Raw genomic sequence first — 18,614 nt, 5'->3', positions numbered from 1 at the left:
TTAGATAAGAGACCCAAAACTATTCCGAGTATTCCAGGCATGGTCTGACTAACGCTTAGTGTAGTTTTACTGAAACCTCCCTATTTTTAATACTCCATTCCCTTTCAAATAAAGGCCAACATTCCATTTGCCTTCCTTATTACCTGATGAACTTGGAAGCATGTACAAGGAACCTCTAATCTCTCTGTGCTGCTACCTTCTTCCATTAAAATACTATTTCAGTTCTTCTAATCTTCCAGCCATGTTTACCTACCTTATATTCAATTTGCCAAGTTTTTGTCCATTCCCTTAAGGTGTCGTCATATCTCGTGGTATGGCTTTTGTGTTTTAGTCAAACTTGCTTTCACAACTATTTTTGTGTTGTCTGCAAACTCGGCAATAGTATATTCTCATCTGCCATCCCAGTCATAATATATATTATAAATAATTGTGCCTCCAGCTCTCACCCTGTGTATCACCATTAAACTTTAGCAAATTCAAGAATCACCAAAACAGCTCAAATTACAGATTGAAAATATCCCCTTTACATCAACTCTGTCTTCTATTCATTAGCCAATCCTTTCTCCACATTAATATGCTATTCCCAACACCAACTTTTACATTATGCGGCAAATTTATGTGCAGGACCCAGTACAACACTTTTTGGAAATTCAAATGTATTATAATTACTGGCTCCTTTTTATCTACCTGCTTGTTTCCATGTATCTGCTGCCCTTCATCTTCTAGTCATTAGAAGTTATTGGTTTGGAAGGTGCGTCAAAGGAGTCCTGCTGACTTGTGACTTGACTTCTTGTAAGTGGGAGTGCTGTTGGCATAGTGATAATGGACTTGTAGCAACGCAAGCTAATGCTGTGGAGACATGGGTTCCACAGTGAAATTTGAATTCAGTGAAATTTGGAATTAAACAATTGGTGGTAGATTGGTGAGGACATTGTCAAGTAGATTTTCCACATGCTGTTTTCTTTGTCAACTGCAGTAGATGCAGTCTAACAGCTCCGCTTCTTGGGACGCGTTCAGTTAGTTCAGTGTTGGAATTACCGAGCCACTCTTGGTGATATTGAAGTCTCCCATCCAGAGTATATTAGTGTTATTACTGCCTTCAGTCTTCTTCCAATTGCTGTTTAGCATTGAGGAGTCCTGATTAATCAGCTGAAGTGGGGATGTTAGCGGGTTATCCACACAAGGTTTCCTTGCCTTTTGACTTTGTTTAGCCTGATGCCATGAGACTTCATGAGATCTGGAGACATTGTCGGGGACTTGTAGGGCAACAGCTCCTTCTGCTCCTATTTTCTATCTTTTGTTGAATTCAAAACTAGCTCCACTGTATTAGAACGACAATAAACTACATTGCAGATGTAAGTACTTAACTCCTGAGACCTCCTAAAACCTATTTGCTTACTTGAATATCATTTTGATAACTGCATGCATCTCCCAACCAAAGACGGAAATGTCTTCAAACCATAAAACAATAAACCAGGCAGTAGTCATTCAACTTAATGCCAGCACCATATTTGGAAATTGAATATTTTATGACTCGTGGTAAGTTATCTCCCTAAACTACACATTAACTGTTTAGGCATCTTATTCATCAAAGAGGGGCTTTTCTAGATCAGGCCAATCCCTTGGGTTATGAGTAACTCAGTTTAAACTTGCAACTGCACACTATTCTGTTCAACTGATATTCCTTGAGTGTGTTTATATGTAATTGTGACAATGAGTGACACAGCATTAGATTCTTGGGATGAGCATATGGGTACATAATCTTCTTTATTAAAAATAGAGAAACACCTCTATTGCTGGCTATTGAAATTGCCCATGCACTCTTAGGTGAGGAAATATACACATCTTCCTTTTCAAAAGACTACTGTTTACAGACAGTAAGAAGGGAACATAGATTTCAGTACTTCTCGCTTACCCCATCAGTAATAGTGCCTTTTGGAGGAAGATAAATCATTTAAAGAAAATACATTGTTGCCTTGTAGTTGAGGTGGTTTCCTTTCTGTGGCATGCATTTGCTTGTAAAAATATTTTAAAGTATTCTGCTGTCTAGTGTTTCCACTTAGAATTACTGCTGTGTAATATTCAAGTTAAGACCCTAAAGTCGGATGTTGCTCAGCTTATTGATAATGAAGTGTTGGAGTGTCCTAGCCTTCAGTAATATTTGTGCTTATTCAGGCTTGCGCTCCTCGTTATCATTGGAGAACCTTAAGTCGCCAAGAGCGTGAACCAGTGGGTACCTGCTTCCTTGCAGATGGGGAAAAAATAGTGGAATATGCACCATGTCGATCAGGTTAGTTGGAGGATGGCTTTTCACTACACCTTCATGGATACTACTTTAGAATTCAATAGCTGATTGTCTATCATTGCATAAACACCAAACCTGTTTGAGAAGTTGAAGAGGATCCTTTATTAAAGCCAATCTCAAAAGCTGGTCAGAGACATTTTTATTGTTATATTTCTAGTGAATGGGAACTTTTTTAAACACTAGCAACGCTTTATTACTTGTTGAATCTTCTGAAGATAAGGCTTTGAGGTCCAATGCATGATTGAGGCGAGCCATTCTGTCAGCAGCTCCTTTAGAAATTCAGGAGCGCATAGACAATAATTTTCCATCAGTATCAGTGGCTGGAAACCACATGCAAAACAAAACCTCCTAATGGGACGTCACATTTCAGTGTAAGTTTTCTCTTCCAACTGTCTTGCTTGTATTTTCTGCTTAATATATTGTCTTGAAAATTTGTAATGGCCCATGGATTCAAAATGTTGGAAAATAAAGTGTGTATTTTGGGCTAATAGAAGTTATTCTTTGTATGAAAAATAACTGGTGAATAACTGAGGCTCTTGAACTTGTCAGTGCAAGAAATCAACATGGCATCCATTTGTAACAGTTAGCTGCAGTGATGGAGGGCAGTGGGTGTGGGGTATACTTTTTTTGTTAGTTTTTGCCCATCTTGTTCCCACTCATCCGTCTTATGGGAGCTGACTTGAAACAGTCATTGAAACACAGTTAAACTAGTAAAGAAGTAATCATTTTAACTTGGATTATTAACAGCCTGCATTCTGCTTGATTCTACTTTGCAATTTAACCATTAATTAGCACTGGATAATTCATGATTAATGTCAAAATTTGCTTTAAATGTATTCCCATCGACTTTTATGGAAAAAAAACAAGTAAGCTGCCAAAATTGCTGAGAGCTATTTGCATCTAGTATACTGCAGTTTTATTGATGGTTTCAAGATAAAATGTTCAGCTGTAGTTGCAATCTCTGGTCATTAGAGTCAAATTCCCTGCTTGCATTCCCATGTAACAGTAGTTACCTCATCTGATCCCCACGTGAATAGGGTCTTCACAAGTGAAAGTGGAGTCTGTAACAAACTATTTGATTGAATACATAGTGCAGTTTCTTTTAAGCACTAACAGATGTTATCAGGTCCAATCAGAAATGTTTCAGACTACTTCTTTGGAAAAGTACAGAAGCAACTTTCGCCCACATGGAGGTTCTGCAGCACCAAATTGCCCTTCATTCAAATCAGTTGTAGTGACCAGCTTTTTGTACATGGACTTCTAAGAGGGACATGAGTGCAGGTCAGTATAATCCCAATTTTTTTTGGTTGGCAACAGTTGGACTCTGTTCTGATGCTAAACTGTGACTGAGATCAGGAATTTTGCCCTGTTAGATTAAAAAACAGACATCTAGTTATGTAGGTGTTTTCATAACCTCTGTGTGTCCCAAAGCACTTCACTGCTAATTGAAGACCTTTCAAAGTTAAAGCTTCAATTTTAATAGAGTAAACACAAGCAAATTTGTTTATGACAAACTCTGTCACACCCTAAGCTTAAGAGCCCTCAGCTGCTTCATCAGTGACTTGCTTACATCATTCGGTCAGAATTGAGGGTGTTTGCTGTTGAATGCACAACGTTCTACAATATTTGCAACTCTTCAGATACTGAGGGAGTCCATGTTCATAGGCTGTAAGACCTGGTCAAAAGATTCACACCAGCCGAGGGCAAGGCAGAATCTAACCACCTCCCCATGACACTTAATGGAATTGTTATTGCTAAATCCTACACTTTCAACATCCTGGGAGTTATCATTAACCAGTCACATAATTACTGTGGCTACAGGAATAGTTAAGAAGCTCAGAATTCTGTGGTAGATAACTCACCTGCTGACATCCAAATATGTTGACAAGGCACAACTCAGGAGAGTGATTGACTGAAAACTTTTTCACTTGCCTGGATGACTGCCGCTCCATTGATGCTCAGAGCAGGACCCCATCCAGGACAAAGCAGCCATTGGTATCTCACCCATGACTTTAAACATTTATTCTCTCCACTAGCAACACACAGTGACAGCAATGTGTACCATTTATGAGATGCACCACAGCAACTCATCAAGGCTCCTTAGGTAGTAGCTTTCAAACTGCAACCTCCACCCAAGATGGACAGATGATTGGGAGCAACACCACCTGCAAGATCCCTTGCAGAGAAACTATTTTGGAGTTATGTTACTGCTTCTTGACTGTTGCTGGGACACAATCATGGAGCTCACAACTTAACTGCACTGTAGGTATTCCTTCCCCACTTTGGCTCCAATAATTCAAGAAGGCAACTTGCCACCACCTTTCTAAGGCAAATTAGGATAGACAATAAATGCTGCCAGCCAGGAATGGTTATGTCCTGTGAAAGAATAAATTTAAAACAATGCATTTTGTGATAATGAAAATGTTGCTGATTTGAAGAATGTTGGCCTGGGCAATGGTGATATCCTACCTGGTGTTCTGCTATAACGTGTGTTCTGGCAATGTGAATTGGCTCTAATGAGACTGATGAATAGGAGATGCCTATTCCTGAAACATCTAAGTGCTATTTCTACCCCCAAACACAACCTCTCCCCTTCAAACCATGGACCAGGGTGCAATAGCAGCTTTTAAAGCTTATTGTTTAAGGTGCACATTTAAGAGGCTGATTGCAGCATCTGAGGGGGATAAGGACAGTGTTCTTCAATTTTGGAAGAGCTTTAATATCAAGAATGCAATTGACATCATGGAGGCCTGGGGTGATGTCAGTAAGGAGTGCTTGCATGCAGTTTGTCAGAAGCTTCTCCCAGATGTTTTTCAGGATTTTAAAACCTTAGATCTGTCAGAGGAGCTCCCCAGAATCAAAGAATATTGTGTTGATTGTGCAAATAAGTTGGATTTGAGGAAGTGGGAGAGTGAGAGTGTTCAAGATGCTGCTCGAGTCCCACTGTTAAGACCTCTGTAAAGCTGATCTGCAACAACTTGTTGCTGAGGGGCAAGTAGAAGCTGGAGATGAAGAAGAAGTCCAGGATGGAGCACCATGAGAGCTTTCCATTTCTGTTTTGTCTTCTTTCCTGAGGGAAATTAAGAAGCAATTGCACCTGTTAGAGGACAAGAATTGAAATGCAGAACACAGCATGGCAGCAGTTCATGGAATAAGATCTTATTTGGCCCCCTATGGACAGCTTCATGAGCGAAGAGAAAGGGCAAAGTAGCGAGAACTGGATGAATTTTTTTTAAGCCAACCCCAAAGAAACCGTCAGAAGACAATGAACCAAGGCCATCCATTTCTGGATTAACTATTTTTCTCCGTAATCCTGCAATCACAAACGCCCTTGAAGATGATGATTATGACAATGACAACTCTCAGACCCTGCGTTAAGAACAGAGCAACCTCAAATCCTTCTCCCCCATCAAGTCATCTTGACGTTTTTTCAAGACATGGTGTTAAATTTACTCATCCCATTATTAGATATGAGTTAAATATTTATTCAAACTGTGCTATCATTTGTGTTAGGCTTTTAAGTGATATTTCCTTGGTGGCCTGACCAACTTTTGCAATAGGCCCTGTTATTTCTAGAATGCAATTTTCTGCAACGCAATGTTGCACAGGAATGCAACTGCCGTGTTATGGCTGAGCCCCCTGTATTTGAAACAGTATAATATATCTTTTGTATCCCCCTGAGAAAGTAAACTCGGCCTTTTGCTTAACTTCTCCACTTCTCACGGTGTTGCATGTCTTCTGTTTTACTCACAGCTTCAACTTTTCTCTGTGTGTGTGTGTGGCCAGCTATTGAAGGTCTTCATTTAAGACATAATCTTGGATCTGGTGATGGGAGTGACATGTTGCCATCACCAGTCTAGCTGTCCATATGCACATGAAATTGTTTAGTTGTTCCAGAGGCAGGAAATTGGGAATCGTGGAGTTCCGGCATGGTGAGGGAAAGCATAGGAGGTGGGGAGGGGAGAAGTGAGAAATATTCGTCCTGGAGCAACAGTCCTGCTCCTCATTGTTCACAAGATATGCATAAAGAGACTTTGCTAGTCTTTTTTCAGTTTTCTTTTACCCCAGAAACCTAAGAATAGAAACCTTGTTGAAATGGAAATAGGCACTGAACTTTAAAAGGTTTTTTTAACCAACTGCCTTCTGCGATGGCTGTTACACTTGGAAGTAGGGTGCTTTGTGGTGACTTGGGTTCACTTTTCAAGTTTTCAATATTTTAAGTGCTGATCTGGCCTAACTTTATCTAGAAGATGGCAGTTTCTTATTCATGTTACCCTGCCCTTTCACTGAAAAATTAAGTTAGCAATATGAAATCATTTTAAAAGCACATCTCAACAATAACTCGTGCCTTATGCTTTTCTTTTTCTAAGGTAAAACTGGAGCTGATGGTCAAGGATTTTGTCAGGGAGGTTTCAGCATTGACTTTACAATGGTAGGAAGAGAAATGCTTTTTATTTTAAACGCGTTTTGGCTAATTCTGATTAAGCCCATAAAATGCAGCGTATCTTTTCTCTGGATGTTTATGACCCATCAGCATAGATGATTCTTTCAAATAACTATGAGCAGTATTTGCCATGTGCATATAAATTGCCTTACATGTGTTACTTTCTCTTGGTGTTTTTTTTCTTAATGATTTGTCTGTGTACAAAAGCTTATGTCTGCATTGACTTCCTTTCTGGGACAGTTTCCTTCCTGCAGCCACTTTTTTTTGTGTCAATATTTTTCTGTGTCCACATCAAGCATTTGTTTTGACACTACAAACTTTTCAAAATTTAATTACCAGCAGTGGGTTTGCACAGACATCACACAGAATCTGTCGGTGATAGATTTGCATTGTTTGCCATCTTGTCTTATTTCTAAGAAAAATTTGATTTCGTTTTTCATTAACTAAAATGGCATCTTCCAAGAGTTGCATTTGGAAATTTCTCGTCATTTATTGACTGAGTCATTTTACAGTCCAGTTGAAGTAAATTTTGTTTGCAAATTAAGTGCTATATTTGAGAATATTCATCACAATGTCACTTCTATAAATTTGAATCCATGTTCAGATGATAAAACTCCCTTTGCCTCAGAGAGTACAGCATATGCCCTGCCAGGAGAGTTCAAATGTATAATACCACATGATAATAGCTTTGTAAAAGATCAAGTTTCATAAGTTTTATTCCTTCACATATTACAGGCTGGTAGAGTGGTTCTTGGGGGACCTGGAAGTTTTTATTGGCAAGGTAAAACTACAATCCTGCTTTGTTATAATAAAACATTGTGCATGTATGAGTTGTAGACCTAAACTAATTGCTTTCTTGACTATTTACTGTTGGCCTCCTTTGGTTTTGATGCTTGAGGCATGATTTAAAAGTTAACCTAACATTGAAAAAATCATGAGACAAGTATGTTTTCCACAAGTAATACTGTAGCTATTAATACAGATTTATTGTATTAAGTATTGAATTAGATTTTGTAGCTGTTTCGATGTAGTGCTGAAGCATTTTTGTATATTGATCACTTTTATAATTCTGCAGGTCAGCTAATCTCTGATGAAATTCAGGAGATTGTGACAATGTACAATTCATCAGAGATCATCACAGTGTATCCCCAACAAATTTCAACCCGTGGAGCGAATGCTGCATTTGATGACAGCTACCTTGGTAAGTCGGGCCTTACTTTTCAAATAGGGCGACAGGAACAAACACGATTGAGCTTAACATCATGGGTTTATTGAACTTGTTATACGCTTTAAAATCATTTCAAAATGAAGATCTTACAGCAAGTTAATTTGAAGCTTCGTTAGAATTGATAGCTGCTGGAATATGTTGCAAAGACAGGCAGGAAAGGCCAGTATTGCATCTGGTATAGGATTTGGATTGAAATCAGCAGAACATCAAAACAAAATTTCATTGTGCCAAGTTATAAAAGAAAATCTTTTGAACTTCAAGGACACATTTTGAGGTTTCGTTTTATTTGGGACTGAGGAGAGGTGAGAAAGCATGCTGGGCCTTCCAGTGATCAGGCAGCTGATTTACTGCCAGATCGCTTCCTGCCAGAACTTCAGTGCCAGAGGAAAAACAGCCATCCTGATGTGAGTAGTTATCCAACCGGATGCTGGCAGCTCCAGAAATCCGAAGCTCAGTAATGTAGGCCATGGCTGGTGCTGTAACCACTCCAAGCAGCATTCCCCAACCCCCACCTCCTCCAATGCCCAAAATTTGATAGTTGAGAGTTTTAAAATGATAATATCAGAAAAGGTGTAACGTGTAACAGTCTTTTTCATCTGTGATTTTGTATGTTTGATCTCCCAATGAACAGTTGATGGATTTGTAATATTTCTGTAGCAAATATCCCATAGAGTGACTGTCATATTTGAAGCCTAGTTTTCAAGAGGAGCCTGAAATGGGTCTGAGCACAGAATTGATTGTGCAGACAATAGTTTCATCAAATGGAAATTGTTTGCATATCAAGGACTGTAAATTTATCACTGTTCACTCATCAACTTTGACCAATCTTCTAAACATTGCCATTTCCTTTTAGGCTATTCAGTTGCTGTGGGAAACTTTAGCAAAGATTCCATAGAAGGTAAGTAAAGGTTCTGGATAGTTAAAGACAGTGGGAATGTAACAAAACATTTGTTTTAATGACTGGCGACACCAGATAGTTGCTCTCACTTGAAAGTCAGGAAGATGTTGGAGTTGATTCAACTGCAGTGCATTGCCTGTTTGGTGATAAAGGAAATGTAACTGATGAAAACCCCTTCATCCCAGGAATCAATGATATGAGCCTTCCTTGAACTGCTTCAAATGCAGTTATTTCCGTGAAGAAAGGAGACCATATCTGCAAACAGCACAGTAGTTGTGGTCTCCTCAGGCCATATTAGAACTGTATCAATACTTCTACTTTTAAACATTAATCTGCTTGAAATGAAGGTCAACATTTTGTTTGACTTCCTAATTACTTGCTGTAACTGGAAGCAGGCATCATGCATCAGAAACCTCAGATCCCCCTTCTACAGTCTGTTTATTTAAATAATATTCTGCTTTTCTGTTCTTCCTGGCAAAAGTGGAGAAGTTTTCTCACATTTATGCTCCATCTGCTGAATTTTTGCCCAGTCATATATTCTGTCTATATCCATTTGCAGACTCGTGTTGTTCACCACATAATTTTCTTTCCTACCTATCTTTGTCATGAGCAAATTTAGGAAGCATAGACTCTGTCCTTCCTTCTAGGTCACTCATACAGATTGGTAATTATTGAGGCTCAGCACTGATCCCTGTGGCAATCTAGTAGTTACAGAAACTAGTAGAAACAGAGTCTTTGAATTCTTGAAGTAGAGGTAAATAGGACCACAGGATTCAAGAAAGCAGCTCGCCATTACTGGGCTTCAGATCGGTATGACAGGTCGGCACAACATCGAGGGCCGAAGGGTCTGTACTGTGCTGTAATGTTCTATGTTCTATGTTCTACGTTCATTACCTTCTCAAAGATGGCTAGGAATGTGCAACAAATGCCGACCTAACCAGTGACACCTACATCCCATGAGGGAATTTAAAAAAAAATCTTGATAAGCAAAGGAGTGAAAACGAATAGAAGTAGGTGGGAATGTGTAGGAATCAGGTCAGCCATTATCTTATTGAATGACAGAGCAAGCTCGAAGAATCAAATGGTCCAAAGCTGCTTCTAATTTATATGTTTATATGCACGTTCATAGTTTGCCAAATGGACAGCCTCCATTTATTCAGATTGCCTGCTTCCTAATAACCAAACAGCCTTCTAACCATGCTAACATGTTAGCCCAAGCGCATAAAATGTTACTCCAAATAATAAGAGCTCATGTGTTTACTTTCCACATGGCACTTTTTGATATGCCTGTTGGAAGTCCAAATACAAAGAACTCTAAGAAATTAGCCAACCACAGTTTTCCTTTGACAATGCAATGTTGACTTTATTTGGTTATAATATGATTTTCTACATGTCCCGCCATCATCTTCTCAATGATTCAAACATTATGCGCAACACAGATGTTAGACAGACAACTGTTTCTTTCTTCCTGTTTTCTGTCTCCCTATGTTCTCGAACAGATATGTTCTTTTTTTGGTTTCTAATCTGCTGGGACCTTTCCAGAATCCAGACAATTTTGGAAGATACATAATCAATGCATTCAGTATCTCAGTCAATACTTGTTCAACACTTCTGTTATTTTCTTGTTTCCCATTATTAGGTCCCCATTCGCACTTTTGAATGGACTGATATTCACTTTAATTACACTTTGCCTTTATTATCTAAAATGATTTCTGTGTCACTGAGAATGCCCATTCTTTTCCAAGTATGAAAGTTTAAAATATTGAACAACTTGGGCTTTCTTCTAGACTCGGTGACCTGTTAGGTACATCAGGAAGTAAAATTGGCAGTGGTGGGACTATGCCTGAACATGTGTGTTGTCAGATAGAAGCAGGAGATTAAATGGGGGATTGTGAGCCAAGTCCTTATATACTGCCATTCTGTGGTGTAATGTGTTGGTATGCAAACATTCCAGGTTGCGTATGTTAATTTACTTTGTTATAGTAATGTTGATTTTAATGTGTTGTCAAACTTTTTTTCCTTTAGATTTTGTAACTGGTATCCCAAGAGGAGCAAAATCCTTAGGCTATGTAAGAAGTGCTCATTTTTTATATCAGTATTTTAGGAATATTCTAAACAATTATGATTACTAGAAAACAACTGGGGCTTTGGTTAGCTCAGATGGCTGGATGGTTGGTTTGCAATATGGTGAAGCCAACAACTTGGGTTCACTTCCTGCACCAACTATGCTAGTCGTGAAAGGCTCTCCCTCCCAACCTCTAGAGTTATACTGCATGGAAACCAGACTCTTTGATCCAGTTAGTCCATGCCAACTAAATAACCTTAACTGATTTTGGCCCATATCCCTCTGAACCCTTCCTGTTCATGTACCCATTCAGATGCCCTTTAAATGTTGTAATTGCACCCATCTCCACCACTTCCTCTGGTAGCGTGTTCTATACACTCACCACCCTCTGCATGAAAAAAGTTGCCTCTCTAGTCCCTTTTAAATCTTTACCCTCTGACATTAAACTTGTGCTGTCTAATTTTGGACTCCCCTGCTCCGGGGAAAAGACCTTGGCTATTCATCCTCTCCATGCCCCTCATGATTTTAGGACTGTATAATGTCACCCCTTAGCTTCCAACTCCCGAGGAAAAAGCCCCAGCCTATTCAATATCTCCTTATAGCTCAAACACTCCAATTGCAGTGACATCTTTGGAAATCTTTTCTGAACCCTTTTCAAATTTATCATCATCCTTCCCATAGTAGGGAGGTCAGAAATCACACAACACCAGGTTATAGTCCCACAGGTTTATTTGAAAACACAAGCTTTCAGATTGTATTGTCAGATAAAGTGAGAAAGAAACACACAGAGCCCAGAATTTATAAGTGAAAGATCAAAGTCTCACACAACTGATGAGGATGTACTAAACAAACCTAAGACGCTGTTAAGTCTTTAATCAGTTAGAATTTTTTAATTGATCAAAGTATATATGTAAATCCCTGAATATCTTTTAAGCCACTGCCCTGAGAGATCTGAAGGTCTTATCACTGGAAGGAAGAGGTGACATTTTAGGTCAGACATGTTAGGTGTTGGGCCTTGTTAAGAATTTGTTTATGATTTAGTTTGGAGTTAGATTGGTTTTATTTCTAAAGTAGCAATTTATAAAACTCCACATTGTCTATAAATTATGTTTTTTGAACAAAATTTGTCTGCAAATTGTGTGTGTGTGTACTCTCTCTCTTCCACCTCCACACTTACTCACTCACTTGCTTGCTCGCACATACACATATGAATTTTAGGGGGTGAATTTGTATTTGCAGATATATTCTATTTTGTTCAACAAGCACACAGTTTATCGACAGTCAGAGATATGATGTTTTATAAATTCCTACTTTAGAAATAAAACCAGCCTGACTCCAAACCAAAATACCAAGAGTCTAAACAAGGTGCCACACCTAACATGTATTGTCTGACCGACGATATCATCTCCTCTTTACACTGATAAAACCTTTAGTTCTCTCAGGGCAGTGACTAGAAAGGAATTTGGGGATTTACATATACATATTAATCAATTAAAACCTTCTAACTGATTAAAGATTTAACATAACCTTAGGTTTGTTTAATAGACCCTCATCTGTTGTGTGACCCTTTGAGCTTCTGCTTATAAATTCTGTGTCCTGTGTGCTTTTATTCTCATTTCATCTGACAAAGGGCCTACACTCTGAAAGCCTTGTGTTTTCAAATAATCCTGTTGGACTGTAACTTGGTGTCATGTTATTTTTGACCTTGCCACCCCAGAGCAACCCAGCACCCTCACATTATAATAGGGAGACCAGAAGTGAATGCAGTACTCTAAAAGTGGCCTAACTAATGTCCAGTACAGCCACAAAATGATGTCCCAACTCCTATATTCAGGGCACTGACCACTGAAGGCAGGCATGCCAAACGCTGCCTTCACCATCCTGTCTACCTGCAATTCTGCTTTCAAGGAACTATAAACCAGCACCCCAGGTCTCTTTGTTTAAAAATACTCCCCAAGGCGCAACTAAAGACTGTATACGTCCAACCCTGATTTGCCTTACCAAAATGCAACACTTCACATTTATCTAAATTAAACTCCATCTGCCATTCCTTGGCCCGTCTGATCAAGATCTGAGATAACCTTCTTCACTGTTCACTCCACTACCTATTTATGTGTCATCTGCAAATGCCCAAACCATTGATGTAAATGATGAAAAGCGCTGGACCCAACATCAATCCTTTCAGCAAACCACTGGTTACAGGCCTCCAGTCTGGAAAACAACCCTCCATGACCACTTTCTGCGTCCTATCTTCAAGCCAAATTTATGTCCAATTGGCTACTTCTTCATGGACTCCATGTGATCTAATTTTGCTGTGGTCCATATAGACAGCTCTGCTTTCATCAATCCTGTCTGTCAGTTCTTCAAAAAACTCTATCAAGTTAGTGAGACACCGTTTCCCATGTACAAAACCCATGTTGACTTGCCCTAATCGTTCCTAGCCTTTTGAAATGCATGTAAATCCTGTCCCCCAGAATTCCCTGCAACAATCTGTCCACCACTGAGGCCAGGCTCACGAGTTTACAGTTCCCTGGCTTTTCCTTACCACCATTATTAAATAATGGCACCATGTTAGCCAACCTCCAGTCTTCTGGCACCTCACCCGTGGCTATTGATGATACAAATATCTCCGCAAGGGGTCGAGCAATCACTACCCTAGCTTCCCACATTGGCCTGGGGTACACCTGATCAGGTCCCAGGGATTTATCCACCTTTATGCATTTTTAGACATAAATCACCACCACCTCTGCAATATGGAAACTTTCCAAAATATCATTATTATTTCCCCAAGTTCTCTAGCTTCCATATTTCTCTCCATAGTAAATAGTGATGTGAAATACTCATTTGGGATCTCACCCATCTTCTGTGTTCCTACATGTAGATGGCCTTGTTGATTTTTAAAGGGTCCTAGTCTGTCCCTATTTATTCTTTTTCCATTAATGTGTTTACAGAATCTCTTTAGATTCTTCTTAATCCTGTTTGCAAAGCTATCTCATGTCCCCTTTTTGCCTTCCTGACTTGCCCCTGAAGTCTACTCCTACTGCCCTTTATATTGCTCTAGCTGTCTATACCTGATGTATCTTCCCATCTATTTCTTGAACAGTACCTCAATTTCACTGATCATCCAGCATTCCTACACCCACTAGCCTTGCCTTTCACACTGTCTGGAACATATTGTCTCTAGATTCTCGTTGTGTCATTTTTAAAGGCTGCCCATTTTCCAATCATCCCTTTTAACTGTGAATAGCCTCTCCCAATCAACGTTTGAAAGTTCTTGCCTAATAACATCACAATTGGCCTTCCTCCAATTTAGAGCTTTAGCCTTTAGATCTGGCACATCCTTCTCCATAACTGTTTTAAACTAATGGAATTATGATCACTGACTCCAAAGTGCTCCTCCACTGACATCTCTGTCACTGGCCCTGCCTTTTCTCCCCCAAGAGAAAGTTAGATTTTGCTGCTTCTCTAGTAAGTACCTCTACATACTGAATCAGAAAATTCTCCTGTACACACTTAAATTCCTCTCTATCCAAGCCCTTAACACTTTGGCAGTCCCAGTCTGTGTTTGGAAAGTTAAAATCCCTTACCATTACCATCCTATTATTCTTTTGGATATCTAAGATTTCCTTTAAAAATATGCTTCCCAATTTCCTGCTGACAATCGGAGGCCGATAGCACAATCCCAAAGAGGTGATCGTCCCTTTCCTATTTATCAGCTGCACTCAAATAACTTCCCTGGATATAATCCTGGGAATATTCTCGGTAAGTACAGCGGTAATGTTATCCCTAAACAAAAACCTGCTCTCTCACATCCTCCCCCTCTTTTTGTCCTTCCTATAGCATCTATACCCTGGAACATTAAGCCACCAGTCTTGTCCCTCTCTGAGCCATGCTTTTGCAATAGCTGCGAAATCCCAGTTCCATGTTCCCAACCAAGTTCACTTTCTTTACCTGTCAAGCCTCTTGCATTGAAATAAATGCAGTTTAATTTATTAGATTTATCTCCTTCTCCTCCTTGCAGTTGCCTTCCTGACTGTTTGACTGGCTCCTCTTCTCAACTGTACCAGCTCAGACGTATCTCTTTTTCTTTCATTGTTTCTTTGGACCCATTCCCCACCAGCCCCCACTAGTTTAAAGCCTCCGTAGCACTAGCAAATCTCCCCACCCAAATTTGGGTTCCCTTCCAGTTGAGGTGCAACCTGTCCTCCTTATACAGGTCACTCACCCAAAGACCCAAAACTGAATTGTTGCCTCCTGCACCAGCTCCTCAGCCACACCTTCACCTGCTCTATCCTCCTATAATTACTGTCACTCGCGCATGGTACTTGGAGTAATCCAGATATTATTACCCTCAAGGACCAACTTTTTAACCTCCTGCTTAATTTCCTTTATTCTCTCTGCACAACCTCATCCGTTTTTCTACCTATCTCACTGGTGGCAACATCCACAATGACCTTCTAGTAGTCGCTCTCCCCTTTTAAGAATATTCTGCATCCTCCCTGAGACATACTTAACCCTGGCGCAGGGAGGTAACACACCATTCAGCTGTCTCACTGTCGGCAGCAGAAACCTCTGTCTCCCCCTGAGTTGAGAGTCCCCTATCACAGACGATCACTTGCAACCTGACATACCTCTCGTTTCAGTACAGCCAGTCTCAGTAGCAGCCAAACAGCCAGTTTTATACGTTCCCCTGAGAGGCTATCACCTGCAAAACTAACCAAAACAGCTTGCTTGTTTGAGATGGATTAGCCATAGGAGACTCCTGCACAACCTGCAGATGTACAGAACAATCTATAGAATTAGAATACACCCAAAAAACAATAACAGCACAGTCTTACTCCTCAAAAACTCTACTGTAGGATAACTTTATATCTATCCTTTATTTGAAAAATTTAATCAAGAGACTGATCTCAGTAAAACCTAAAAAAAAACTTACCCTACTCACTATTATTGATTTACAAAAACAAACCCATTAAGACTTAAGTCTTAAAATCAAACACATAACTGATCAGGCTCTGAAATCCCTGACCACTGCAAGTTGCTGTGTGTAGTTCTGACCATGAGGTCTCCCAAGATCAGCTGTAAAACTGCACTACTGTTTTTTTTTCCCTTTACAAACATCTTTGTCAATTTCACAGCCCTCGGGTTAAACCTGCACCAGTCCATCAGAGCAGCTTTGCAGTCCTGTAGGACTGTGGCTACTTTACATTTTTGTTTTCTCTAGAAAATTCATTTTTTATATGTTATGGCTGCTTTGAGAATGCTTGTAAGAATTTCACAATTAATACTTTTATGGCAAATGAATGTGATTTAAAAAAAAATACAGAAACTTTCAATAGCAAATCCAATAAATGTTAATTCAAGTGCTGATGAAGGAAGTATGATTGGTCAAGATACCTGAACTCCTTAAAGTGTTGGAGCGTTTTTTTTACATAAACAAGTAGATAGGACATCAGTTAATTATCTTACACATGAAAGCAATGGCATCTGTTGACAGCACAGTGCCAATTTAGTGCTGACCTGAATTGTTAGATCGTTCCAGTCCTGAAATGTGAAGTCATGGCCTTATGACTCAGGTGAGACAATGTGGATCATCTGTATCAAAAGTTAACAATATATCAGGAATCATCTGTTTTTATTTGACAATTTTTGTGTTTTTTGATGTATTAAGTGTACTCATTGTTGACAGGTTACTATTTTAAATGGAATGAATATGGAATCTCTCCACAATTTTACTGGGGAACAGGTAAGTAGCTCTGCAGTGTATTTAAAAGAAATTTGTGTATTTTATCATATTCAATTACCAATAGTGAAAAATGGTGACTGAGATTGTTATTTTCACAGATGGCTGCGTACTTTGGTTATTCTGTTGCTGTTACTGATCTCAACAGTGATGGGTAAGGGGTTGGAGACCGAGAGCAAGCAAATTTTGAAAGACAGATTGAAGAATTTTACTGGTTCTAACCATTTCAGTGTGACTGTTAATTTGTTTAATTGAACTTGAAGGGCAATATTATTGGATGAATTGTTAATTACTTATAAAATCTTGTGTGTTAATGATATCAGCTGCTACTTCTAAGTTTTCCTTTCCTTTTCTTTTTCTTTTGAATGTTTGTTAAAAATGCACTGAGTTCCGAATGGAATATCAGTATAGGGCGAGAAAATAAATTGTGAGGAAGACCATAAAGATTCTACAAAAGAGCATGGTTTAAATGAGTGGCCAAAAGAATGGCAGGTGAAGTATGATATGGGGAAATGTGAAGTCATCCAATTTGGCAGGCAAAATAGAGAAGCAATATTAATTTAGTGGAGTAATATCTCAAAACACTATGGAACAGAGGGATCAGAGTGTCCTTGCACATGAATCACAACATTAATGGGGAGATACAGTAAATGATTGGAAAGGAATGTTGTAATTTATTGTTGGAACATTTTACTATAATAGTAAAGGATGTTGGTGAGACATTATCTGGAGTATGGTGAGAAAAGATTGGACATGTTGGGCCTGTATCATAGATATTTATTGGAATAAGAGGAGCTTTTATTGAAACATAAGATTCTGTGGGTATTGAGAGTATAGATGCTATAAGGATGCTCCCGTGTGTTGGAGGAAGTAAAACTAAGGGGCACACTTCAGAAAATAAGGCCTCATTTAGGAGGAAGATGGGGATTTATTTTTTCTCTGCAAGGACTGACTGTGGAATACTCTTTCCCAGAGAGCTGTGCAGGCAGAGTCAATGAATATTTTTTAAGATGCATTTGATTTTTCATTTGTTATGAGAGTCAAAAGTCATAGGAGGTAGAGACAAGGAAATGGAGCTTGAGGCCACAATTGGGTCAGCCATTATCTTACCAAATGGCAGAGGAGGGTCAAGACCTGAATGACCTACGCCTGCTCCAATTTATGCTAACAACATGTTCAAAAAAACAACTCCAGATGCTGGAAATCTGAGACAAAAACAGCGATAGCTGGAGAAGCTCAGCGGGTGTGACGGTATCTGTGGAGAGAAAGCAGAGTCAACATTTCGAGTCTGGTGGCACTTCTTCTGAGGAAAATGTAGTTTTTCCAGCTGTTTCTATTTTTGGATTTAACTAGTATTCAAAAACTGAATCTAGGTTGGGCAAATCTATTTCGCTGAATTTGAGGTCCAAGAACCGCACGAAGACATGAACTATTTACACTATCTGGGATTGTGGCATTGACTGACATCAGTCAAAAAAAAATCCTTGATTCTGATTTACTGACAGGAGATGTATTAAACCATATCTTTCGAGGCTCTGGAGGAAGAGCAATCGGAGGGGAGGCAATGGCCTAGTGGTATTATCACTGACCTGCTAATTGAGAGACCCAGATAATGTTCTGGGGACCTGGGTTTGAATCCCACCATGGCAGCTGGTGGAATTTGAATTCAGTAAATATCTGGAATTAACAATCTAATGATGACTGTGAATCCATTGTCAATTGTCGGCAAAACCCATCTGATTCGCTGATCCCTTTCAGGGAAGGAAACTGTCATCCTTACCTACATGTGACTCCAGACCCCTCAGCAATGTGGTTGACTCTTAAGTGCACTGTGGGCAATTAGGGATGGACAATAAATGCTGGCCTAGACAGTGACGCCCTCGTCCCATGAATGAATTTTTTAACAAATCAGATTCTGCAGTTTATCGTAT

The 18,614-nt window shown here is 39.4% G+C and overlaps 1 protein-coding gene across 1 annotated transcript in view; it reads left to right on the top strand.

The window, feature by feature from the left end:
* The window catches only part of itgav (integrin, alpha V), a 120,240-nt gene that overhangs the window by 44,244 nt on the left and 57,382 nt on the right, over positions 1–18,614 (top strand). Inside the window, exons 4-11 of the mRNA XM_048534142.2 lie at positions 2,176–2,290; positions 6,676–6,737; positions 7,485–7,530; positions 7,825–7,950; positions 8,831–8,875; positions 10,901–10,944; positions 16,630–16,686; positions 16,785–16,837. Of these exons, the coding sequence (XP_048390099.1) occupies positions 2,176–2,290; positions 6,676–6,737; positions 7,485–7,530; positions 7,825–7,950; positions 8,831–8,875; positions 10,901–10,944; positions 16,630–16,686; positions 16,785–16,837 (548 nt within the window). The remainder of the gene's footprint in view (positions 1–2,175; positions 2,291–6,675; positions 6,738–7,484; positions 7,531–7,824; positions 7,951–8,830; positions 8,876–10,900; positions 10,945–16,629; positions 16,687–16,784; positions 16,838–18,614) is intronic.

This window comes from Stegostoma tigrinum, chromosome 7 (genome assembly GCF_030684315.1).
Source record: "Stegostoma tigrinum isolate sSteTig4 chromosome 7, sSteTig4.hap1, whole genome shotgun sequence".
Classification (NCBI taxonomy): Eukaryota; Metazoa; Chordata; class Chondrichthyes; order Orectolobiformes; family Stegostomatidae; genus Stegostoma; species Stegostoma tigrinum.
The sequence above is the reverse complement of the archived record's forward strand: the minus strand, read 5'-3'. Positions and strand labels throughout refer to the sequence as shown.